The sequence below is a fragment of the Grus americana genome, chromosome 4 (assembly GCF_028858705.1).
Source record: "Grus americana isolate bGruAme1 chromosome 4, bGruAme1.mat, whole genome shotgun sequence".
Classification (NCBI taxonomy): domain Eukaryota; kingdom Metazoa; phylum Chordata; class Aves; order Gruiformes; family Gruidae; genus Grus; species Grus americana.
In genome coordinates this window covers 16,523,212-16,535,000 of record NC_072855.1, presented here as the reverse complement: position 1 = coordinate 16,535,000, position 11,789 = coordinate 16,523,212, and the positions used below count along the sequence as shown (strand labels likewise).

The 11,789-nt window shown below is 36.5% G+C and overlaps 1 protein-coding gene across 3 annotated transcripts in view; it reads right to left on the bottom strand.

Moving 5' to 3' along the window:
• The window catches only part of CPEB2 (cytoplasmic polyadenylation element binding protein 2), a 55,424-nt gene that overhangs the window by 1,577 nt on the left and 42,058 nt on the right, over nucleotides 1-11,789 (bottom strand). For 2 of the 3 annotated variants that reach the window (XM_054823807.1, XM_054823808.1), the window contains 4 exons: nucleotides 9,230-9,348; nucleotides 8,836-8,950; nucleotides 7,099-7,280; nucleotides 1-2,389 (listed from right to left, as the gene is read on the bottom strand). The exon at nucleotides 1-2,389 is cut by the window's left edge and continues 1,577 nt beyond it. In XM_054823807.1, the coding sequence (XP_054679782.1) occupies nucleotides 2,162-2,389; nucleotides 7,099-7,280; nucleotides 8,836-8,950; nucleotides 9,230-9,348 (644 nt within the window). In that variant the 3' untranslated portion in view covers nucleotides 1-2,161. Of the gene's footprint in view, nucleotides 2,390-7,098; nucleotides 7,281-8,256; nucleotides 8,317-8,835; nucleotides 8,951-9,229; nucleotides 9,349-11,789 lie in introns of those variants that run through there. The other variant, XR_008576840.1, reaches the window with a different exon arrangement.

Genomic DNA, 11,789 nt, shown 5'->3' with positions numbered 1-11,789 from the left:
CATTGCAAAACTACTGATTTCTTTTCTAAATTCCAAAAATTGAGGTATAGCAAAGGAGATGTCATCAGTCAAAAAAAGTGTGCCTTAAAATAGCTGACTGTTGGAAAAATCTCTCACAGAGATATAAAAATAGTGCATAACAAATGTCAAAATGGATCAAGGTTTGGCAGGGTTAAGGTTAGAAAAGAATACTCCAAAAAATCTGGAGGATCATGGTTAGGTAACAAATAGGGAACATTGACAAATAAATTAGTAAAAAGCTCTTCTTAAAACAGCATCAACTTTAAACATTAAAAACTTGAACCACAACCACAATAAAACAGCAGAGTTAGACATGAACCACGTATTGTACAGTACAAAAAAGCACACCGTAGACAACCAATATAAGATCAACACTTTGCTTACGTGAAGGATTGTCCCAAGGGATTGTGAAGAACAACACCCTTGTAATTTCAACTCTAGCATCAGGCTCTTAATTCTGCATGACAACATTTACGTTGAGTGCTTGCTCAGACTGCAGAATGACTGTTCTGTTAAAAAGTAGGGGCTAGTTGCATTAAAAATGCTCTGAGATAGACAAAAACACTGCTAGGATTTTCTCTTAGTGTTCAGTTAAATATTGCCTCTGTCCTAACTACGTTTGTTTTTCAAAATCTGCAAGCAATGTCATTACTAGAACTCCTTCATTAAAATAAAAACACTATCCTTGACTGTCAAGTAGCTACTTTTCATGCAACAGTGACCCCAGTTTGACAGAAGACCACAACGCACACAGGTCAAACATGTAAGCAAGATTTCTGTAAGCCAAATTTCACTGTTGTCTTAAAGGTCAAATTCAGTTTGTTATGCAACTAGCCGTCTGTATATTACACCTTCTCCATTTTGACTTTACTTAAATTTAATTTCTAAAGCATTACGCATTCTTATAGAAGTCTATTTTTGTATGCATTTGTCATGGGTTTCACATTTGGTGACTGGTTAGCAGTGTGCTGGCCATCTTTGGTTTGTAGAGGAAATCTTAACCATGAACAATCAAGGGGGCTTAAAAGAATTTGTTGAATGCTAGCTTTTTACTCAAACTCGTATCTATACTACATCACGCCACATTAAGTAGAAGCACACATCACAAAATTGCACAGGGATTACAATATTACATCCAGTCTGCATAAAATTGAATTCCACTACTGACCAGGTCACAAAATGGCTGCACTTTCTAGTCTAAAACTAATTTGCATATTGTACACATGTAGGACATTTTTTTACTTCAGTCACAATAATGCATGCAAGTTTGTTTTTTTGTAACAAATTTTGTAAATTTGCTCATGCTACCTAGTTTCAAGAGAGCCTTTTTTGAACATTTGCAATAACTCACCTCTTGTTAATTAATAGTTCTAGTGCATGCATATGGTGTATACAGGTAAGTAAACATGCAAGTTTTTCACATTCTAAAACTATGGCAGTTTAGGCCATATTGTGCTGCCTGCATTTAATCTGTAATGCAGTGTGTCTTAAACGTTTCAATCCCGTATTAATAGGTGGCATTACACATAACACCTATATAGCAGCAAAGCTAATACAGCTTGTGATTAAAAATGTTTAAAAATAGCTAATAAATCAGATTATCTTGAGGTATTATTTCTTGCAAGTCAAAATGGAGAGCAAAAAATCAACCCTAATTTTTAGTTTATGTATACACTGAAAATAGCAACAACAATAAAAATAAGCTTTTTGTAGCAGACATATTCCATCTTCACTATTTTGCTACCTTTGGTAAATTACTGGGGCAGATCTTGAAGTTAAAAACCCATGTTTAGAAATAAGTGCACGCTTCACCCACTAAATATAGCAGCAGACTGTGTGCCCCTACGCAAAAACATTCTCATATCTAGTTTTAACTTTACATATAAAAATAACTTGGAGAAAATACAAAAAAACATTTTATTTTAACATGAAAATATCACAAAAATTAGTAAGCCTGAGATGTAGGGTTTTGGTGAAAAACAAGAGGCTTGTAGTGTTTTGGCTGCTGATAAAGATGCATGTATTGATAGCTGGGGTGAAAAGCAGAAGAATGCACTTATTTCTTCTGCATGTCAGTATCTTCAAACACAGTAAGCCACATGCACCCTTCTTTCCTTATGTAGATGCTGGTTCACCATGTTTAATTCCAGCGGAAGTGGATCTGACGTGGGCGGTCAGCCCCCTCCTTTACCAATGGCTTATGGAATTCACGTCCTGCACGAGAGTGGATATTTGCCCAACAAAACTCACAGTAATACTGCAGGCAAGTGACATTGGCACAAAAGAAAGGAGCAAACTTTCCACCGCATCGTGCACCCTGGCATTCGTCACACATCTGGTCATCCAACACATATGGCTTTACCTCCACCTGTTGGAGTACAACAGAAACAATTCTAGTTAATACCTATTCCTGGCATTCAGGCTTTTCTGGTTTAAAAAACCCAACCAAACCAACCAAACAGAAGTCTGAAATCAGACATACTAATGTCTTTATCTAACTAATCAGTTATTACTGGTTATCTTTTATCAACTACAGATCTATCCAAACAGTAAGCAGAACACTTTAAGGCAGATCTTTAGAAGTACACTCTGTATGTAATAAATAGCTACATCAGAACCTACCCGTAATTTACTCTGGGAGGATGACCTTGGCAAATGATAATATGGGCACATGTGTAGAAAACGAATGAACAAGCCCAAAGGTCTCTTGACTGATCTCATCACATCCCAAATGCACCTCAACATGGCATCCAATTCAATACTGCTTAGTAACAAAGAACTGAACATACAAGAATGTAACCATTGATATATCAACCTTTTTTTAAAAAAACAAGTATCAGTCTCTGCATGTACTACTTTTGTGTGCAAATTAAAAGTACTTTCTGCAGGCTGGAATACAGATCTTTTAGCACTCCTGTTCCCTGTAAATCCAACTCCCTATTTCTAAAATACGGTCAAATTTTGAGCTACAGATTTTGGTCATCTATTACTTTCCCTTTTTGCGTCTTTGAGCTGTACAGAAATTTGTATTCAACATATTTCTAAAAATATTTTTAAAAGATCATTTTGCAAGTCTACAGACTGCTAGAAACACCTGTCTTACACAGCTTGTATCTCCCAAACTCATCTGACTGCCTGAGTGGAAAAATGGCAGGAGTCCAGTGGTAAATTTGCATTATGTCTTTGCGTAACTGAACTGTTACAGACTGCCATCAGACAGGAAGAACTTCATAATAACACACAAAATGAGTTGACTCCATCATTAAAGAATGTATTATTGTCTTCCACATTTTCCTCACTTTTAAAGATGGTATTTTCTGCCTTTTGTTGGCAAAAAGTTATTCTAGTTCATACTAAAACTCGCTGCTGTAAGAGATTTTTTGCTGAGATACTATTACCGGAGAAGAATGGTACGTATAGACATCAAATTTATGTACTATACTCAGCCAGAACACATCTGAAATAATAGGAACTTTAAGATGCTTTTTTTTCCCGTTGTGTCTCCAGAGGAAAAAAAATACACATACAGCCCACCCAGAAGTTTTGCAGCAAAATAGTCTTCATGTTCTTAGCTTCAGAAGTAGAGGTCATACTTGATACGTCAAATGCATCTATGTTTGAAATACAGTATGCTTCTTCCAGTAATCTATATTCAGTACAAGCTCTACTTCTTATTCCACTACAACGACCTGCCTTATCACAAGTTACACTCAAACTTTCCAATAAACAGCTACCTTATGCCGTAACTGTGTTTGTGGTTCAAAATTACTGAAAGCATAAAGCAGCATGTATTTCAAGCTTCAGTGCATTAATGCACCAAGATCGGTATGAAGATGATTTCAAATGTATTAGAGAAACACTTTGGGGAATGGAAGTATTACATGAAGTGGTTGCAGACTGCTGGCATATGAAAGTTAACAACATTTTAAGGAATTGTTTGGAGCTGAAACTCCAAAGAAGTTTCAAGGAAATGTTTGGAGCTGAGCTTTCTTATATGATAAAACAGGATGAGGAGCACTTTACTGAAGAAAAACATCTGTTAGAGAAACTAAACATACCTACACATCAAAAGAACTGGAGAGAAGCTGCAGAGTACTTAGGTAAGGAAGAAGTTAAGATCACAGACAATGCTTGTTAAGCGACTGTGACACTAAGATTTCCAATTAAGGTAGGAAAAGGTATTTGAAAAAAAAAAGCTATAAATAGTTTGAATCAAATTCAGAAGGATAAACAGGTGAACTGCAAAATTTAGCAATGAAAAAGAGACTTTTTACACAGACAAACCGGTTAGGAAAAGAATGTGAAAGGACAGCAGACCTACAGAAACCGGATATAACTGGTATAGAAAGGCTACGCTAAGGTAAAGGGTAGGAGAACAGCCTGCCTCTACGATTTCAGTGAAATATGTAACGTATCGCTGTATTGGCCAGCACACACACAGCTCAGATGAAGGCAGCACCCGAAGTAGGACTGTCTTCTTCATTTACAAAAACAGCGATTTACAGATTCATACAAATTGCTTGCTCATCTATAAATCAGCAGTAATACTGGTATCAGAATATTTTCAGAGCCTGAAAAGGCATTCGTGTATAAATTCCATGGAACAGAAAACTATTTCTGAAAAACAGCTTTTTTCATACTTTCAGAAACAGCTAAGAATTAAGGTGTTCCCTAAAAAGAGGCTGCTCTCTATTACTCCTCAGTAACGCAAATGACTGGGTTGTATAAATATATATCATTATATAAATAATAAGGACTGACCATATGATTTGAGAAGATGATTTTAAAAAATAAAGATTAAAAAAACCTCTGGAATAAACAAAGAAGCTCATAAACCTTCCCTATCACAAGGTTTAAAGATTAATTTATTAAAATACTTAGGTTTGGCATTGCTGTATTTTGCACGTGAAACACCTCAGGAGTGGCACACATTTTTAAAAATAAGAAAAAACAAGGATACTAATAAAAATACTCCAAATTCCACATTTAAGAGAATACTTGAGTCAAAAAATTATTTTTAAAGAATTAGAAAAGTAACACTAAAGTAAGAACACAAATTATAACAAAAAAGAAACTGTGAGAGTTCAGATATTTAAAGAGAAAGCCTAGAACTTCCTTCCCTCTCCCCGCAACCTCTTCAGCCCATGAACAGCTATCTACAGATACATTATATGCGTCTTCCGTTTTGTGTTGTGGTGGGGTTTTTTTTGGTTTAGTGGTGGGTTTTTTTGTAATAGTGATCAAAGAAATCACTTGACTATTGTTTTGCTAAATTAAGTCTCATGAATATAACTCACATGCTGTGCTTCTGAAATCTAGTATTTGGGGTAGATTTTTTGGGTTTCTTTCCCTGTCCAAGCTCTGAGACACCTGCAGCATGTGCCCTTCCTCCTTTAAGGATGTCAGTGTTATATCACACATTAACAAGTTTTTTTATATATATATATATATGTCTGCAAACAGCAAGCACTGCCATTTCAGATGCCTGCTCAGCATCCAAAGAGCCCTTAAAATCTCTAGTGACCTAACATTAAAAAAACCAAACCAACATACTTGGAAGTGCAGCCTTCAAAGAGAAGTTCATGTCTTCCTTTCTGTTACGAGATGGCACTGCCAGTCTACCATATACTCCTCTACTGCAAAGGACACACCCATGGGAAGAGGAAGACCAAGATCTAAGTTTCCTTTACCTTCCATTGTTCAAAGTCCATGTCTCCCACCCCTGAGAGAGAATAAGTTTAGATGGGACCCAACTGTCCACTCTAAGGTTAAAGTTAGGTCACTTTACAGCCAAACCCACTATAGACGGTTCCTGAAAGACACTGAGCTATACCTGATTCTGAAGCTAAATGACCCATTTAGCATTTCTTTAGGTGTTTTAGAGTCTGGTCCTTACTCCTATTTTGTCCAAATACTCAAATGAAAGATGATTAATAGTATTATTTCCCCTCACACAGTCACAGTGTCAAGGATATATTTCCTGTTACATAATTAGCTCAAAGGCAGAGCTATGAGCCAAAGTCAGCTGCAAGTCAAGGACAGCAATTCCACCAGCAAAATGTAGCCGCCACATCTTAACGTGAAGCCTCGTTCACTGCCCACATTCAGACTCACTCATCCTCGGGAAAGGGCCACCTTTGGGGATTTCAGCTCACCAGGCAACTGGTACCTGAGAGACAGATGCAAAGCTGTATTACTCTGCCCATTTGAAAGGAGAGAAGTGCATGCTACCTCCCTACAGCAGAATTTTGTTAACTGTACTACTTTCTTTTTCCCATGTCTTTGATCTGTAGAGGAGACTGGACCTTGAACTACTTTATTTACTCAACCATTCTTCCTCTAAGATTTTTTTTTTAAAAAAAAGAACATCTATTAATACCAGCGACAACCTCTGCAGCTCCTGACATCAAAACTAGTGACACTTAAAACTGACATAATTTAGATGGCAGTTTTCTTTGCTACTCTTATACTTCTCATTACGTGTAATGAAGTTGATTAGTCTTCTTAATAAAAGTTAGTTTTGCTTTAGCTGGCAATAAGCATCTGTAACAACCAGAAACATACATTGGTAAATACTCAGAAGACGCTCTCAAACAGAAAGGATAAAACATTTTATATTTTAGGTGTGAAGCTTGATTGATTCTCTGAAGTGCTAAGCACTGATAATTATGGTTGAAATTAAGGGCAGCTGCAAATATAGAGCTAATCTGAAACCAATGAATACTAGAGTTTCATATGAATGACAGAGGAATTATCACAGTCTTTGGTTTCATTAGACCAAGGGAGAGAAAAAGATTTTCAAGCCCTCTGCCCATACACAACAAAACCAGGAACTCCAGAATGGAAAGAACATATGGTCTAACATATGTCCAAGAAACAAGCTGCTGCTTTGTGGAATGCGTGTTGTTCGTTTAGGGGCATTCATGGTTTAACTCTTGGAACTAATGGACTTACAGGAATACTAAAAGAATGTAGCTGACATCAAAGTCAATAAATGCAACGTTACCACACCCAGAGAAGTTCCTTTATAGATCATCACTCTTATTTTTATTTTTTTTAAATTTCTGTATAACTTACTCGTTTATCAATATCGCCATGCTGAAGTTGAACAAACCGAGCACTGATGGCAGCAATATAACTCTGCTGATTGGAAAAAGCGACACGTCCAGCACCTTTTGGGTATTTGAGCTCAGGGTCAGTATCAATTCCAGCGTAACAAACTCCACCATAGAGACGGTCCATGATCATAGCCAATTCCACTATTAAGAAATGAAATAATGTTCATTTAAACTGTTCTTACAGTACAAACTTTATATAATATGCTTGTATATAAAAATAGTAAAAAAGTTGATTTTAATAATTAATTTTGCAACTGCCAATGTAACAGTAATACCAAGAAATATAAAACCATATTAAATAAGCTATGAAATACTCAGCAGACAGATCTTTCATACTGTGGGTACATACATCCAAGGAACAATGGAATCCTAAGTCCCTGCAGTCCTTGATAACCTGGAACTGAAATTCCAGGGCAGTTTTCTTCAGGGGATTACAGCAAAAGACTTTTTGGGCAGGCATGGAATGTAAGCTGTATAAAATAGATCCACATGCCACAAATTCCTTGGTACATGTTCTCTGGCTGTCCTAATGCTCTATGTCTTACTTGAATTTAAAGATGTAGTTAGCATCTTTTCATCAGCCACACAGAGCCTGATTATCTCTACAGTGCTACACTTACCATAGATAGTGACATTCATAGAAACAAAAATCTCAAATATTACAGATCAAGTATTTTAGCAAGCCTCTACTAATATTTTATACTGAATTCAGTTTTGCAATTCATTTAGGTGGAAAATACTAATGTATTAGGGTATAAAGATGTCAGCAGTCATTGCTGTTCAATAACTGTTTGAAAAGTCTCCTAAAGTTTTACTGCTTTTGTGAAGGCATGATTCTTATTTCACAATGCCATAAAAGTTTCATTTTCATATATACAGCGCATTTGAAAGCTAAGCATAAGAATTCATCCCTTAAATTTATCACAGACATTCAGCACAGTAATCTGGAGTATGTGTACTGAATTTAATGAAAAATTAATCTGCAGTTGGAACATACTGTGTTTATGCTAGTTTACAGAGCTTGTACTACAGTCAAAAGTAGAGTTTTAAAAGTAAAATAACAGAAAAAGCTTGAGCATTGCAGGTCCAAGGTAGAAAAATTTAAGATTCTTTATACCCCAAATTTGCACTATCACTTCTTGGTTCTCCTACATCTTCCATCTGAAAGCTCATCTTTCTGTAAGAATAAAATTAATTACAAACTATGGAAGCTAATGAAGTCTAGGAATCATTCTAACAGAAAACGGGATTTGAACCACTGCATGTTATGCTTCTACTTCCAACATACACTTCAATCTACTTAGCAGAAGTAAGTACCTAATGCACAATGACAAGCAGGTACTCATGGAGCATGGCAGAGAGGTTTTCATAGCATTATTTTAAAAACAAACTCATGACATAGTTTATGTTAAAGTTTTGCTAATATGATCAAAATCTTTTCTACAGCTTTAGACATGTAAGTTTCCAGTAAATCTCAACAATGAATGGTGATTTATGGCCAAAGCAGATGAAAACTGTTACTAGAGAAATGTAAGAATACACAAATACTGTACTGTGGTTATAACTGTCATGACAGTCTTCTATTTTTATATGTTTATATCTATATCTATCCATACATAACTATACAAAAGTATGCATGATTCAAATTATTTCCAATAATGTACTACTTTTAAAAATAGCCACAGATTATACTCACCAGCTCTTAATGGTCTAGGGACTCCTCCAACAAAAATTGTTTTTCGAGGATCAAGTGGCTGGGAACCATCCATCACAAAGTCACTATCACTTAGATTCCAGGGACGGATCTGAACCTATTAAATTGGGACAGAAAACAGTATGCTACTTTAAGTTTCACTGCATCAGCCTCTATAAGCTGTCAAACAGTCATAACTCCATTAGCTTAGCATGTCTAGGTACTCTGTTTTAATCCTACTAATTCAAACCACTACAATTTTAAAACCACCCAACTGTTCCAGATGTTGAGCTCTGCCAATGGTAGTTTGCTTTTGATTATTTTCATCATGATCATTTCAAATGCAGCTTCAGACAGATGGCTGCTATAGCCTGCAGGCCATCTACTGTTTACTTACTGGCTTGTCCTTGATAGTAGGACTGGAAACACACAGATAGAGCTTTCCATCTTCTTCAATGCAGGCGTCAATCAGGGCCTGAACAGAACTCTCTTCTTGGAACAGGAGGAATGCATAACCTGGGAAAAAACCCAAACCAACAGATCTATTTTCTCTCATCTTTATCTTTCTTAATCATCTTTGCCAGTGATTTTTCCATACAAATGTGTTTACTCCAAAACTAAAAGGAAGTCAAACCAATTCTTTGTTATTAGTCATCATCTTTAACTATGTACTGCCTTGCCATGATCAACAGAACTTCAGGCAAATACTTCTATCCTTAAAATAATTCTCAAAAGAGACTAATAACCAAATAAAAGCAAACACGTCTGCTTTATCACGTACTGGAAGTCTAGGCTGAGCATAATTCATTGGCACCAATGGACATTATACAATGAAAATCCGACTTGGCACAAACAGCTAATCTCTATCCTAGAGATTAGATCAAAGCACTTTGTTACATAAGTGACCCGGCAAACCTCCCAAACACTACAAAAATAGGAATTAAAATGCTTATTTAATGCTGCAGTAAAAACAAACAGTCAGACAAGCAAAGAACCTCACGTTAGAATATTTTAACAGTTACAGTATAATGATATATACAAAATTTGTCACTTTACAGGTGCCTGAAAGCACAATTAGGGTTGTATTCTAAAATGAACTTTAAAAGGACCATGAATCTACATTTCCTTCTGAGATTACTACCAAGTGTGGAATTTTCACAAGAAGTTATGTTTTATTACTGGGATGGAAAAGTAAATGCCGAAGCAGCTGCTCCAGAGTGGGCTTGGCAAGAGGGAGTGTGGCTGCTTTACCAAGCCTTTTGGAAATAATATTGTTTTTCTGAGAGGTGCTAGTTAACCACTGGCAATTCCTATGGCAAACAGACAGTGTAGGTCATCAAGGCAAAGATGGTAGGGTACATCCTGAAATGCATTAAAGAATTGACGTGCTAAGAAGAACATAAGATTAGAGAAACAAATGCATGACTGATTTCAGATATATGGGAACAAAAGTAGGATTTAAAGAAAAAGCTGTAGGGCCTATACTGGTGTTTCTAATAACTTGTCCCTCATTTCTTACCCCTCATACCACAGTCCTATCACAGCTACCTACAAGGGACACCTGACAAAGTTTCATGTAGCCTATAATTTTGTGCACATCTTATTTAGTTTCTTAACAAATATGCTGTAGGGAATCTTTGGGCTTTGGCTGAAGCATTTTCTTCTGAAGTCCATTTTTCATTGCCATACAATATTTTTTAGTGACAACGTGTTTAACTTAACTTAAGCTTAATTAGAAATTATTTAGATTCACAATCTGTTTTAGTGGGGATATCTTTCAGTATTTATCTTAGAATTTAAAATCCAGATATTACCCATGCAAAACTCACTCACTGAACAAGGGTATGCGCAGACTGGCATGGGTTAAGTGAGACTAAACCTGTGTAACTGTCCTTACTTGGGAGGAATACAGGCATACACATCTCTGTCTGAATGGAGAGCTCAGTACAAGAATGATGGGACTGCAAAAACTTGATTTATCAAAGGGAGGGCTAAATGCACATGATACCAACTATGGGATCAGACATACAAAGTAAGACTCACAGCCAGAAGTGAGTAAAAAATTTTCCCAGATGCTGATTTTTTCATCGATTTCTTATCCTAAAGAAAAGCCAGGGTACTGCCATATAGCTCCTGATACATAAAGATGGCCAGTGTCTCCAAATGATCTACCACCTGTATGTCTGCAGCTATTCATATGCTTAACTGTGGAAGCTTGTAAAAAGAGAGAAAATTCAAACACAAGAGCTTGATGAGGGAACAGTTAAGAATACTGTATCTTACCACACCTGAAATAAAAGGAAGGCAATACCAAAACTATACATTAATACTGCTTTCTCAGTGTTAATCTGCAAAACACGTACTCATGTCTGGGTTCATCCCACTTAATTTTAAGCACCAGACAGGCTTGTGTCATGAGCTTCGCTGTACTCCTCCCCTTCTGAAGACACAGAGAAAGTTAGGGTATAGTCTGTACTATCAAATTGGTCTGGCTGCAGTTTTGCTCTACAGCTCTACTCCTTCAGTGATTTACAAGGCATTTTAGTTTGCTCTCCAAGTCTAGTCTGGAGGAAAATAACCAGTTCTCTTGGTGAAGAAACCTGGCTACAGAAGATAATTTGCTCAGGTCTCACGTTTTATAGCCATATACAGAGACAGCCAATCCCTTTGAAAGGATGCTAGACTTGCACAGTCAGCATACAAACCACTCTCCATCACTTGCCCTGGACCAGGGCACATTTCCTGGCACAAATCAATTACACATTAGCCATAGACTTCTCCAAAGAACACCAGTTACATAGGCAACCAGCCTATATTCATCAGCTAAAAAGTGCTTGCAAAGGGAAATTACACTCTTAAGTATTTCATTTAGACATTATAAATTAGGGCTCTTCTTATTACTACAGCTACTGCATGCCAACAACTGTATGGCACAGACTTTATTCTTACCCCTTTCT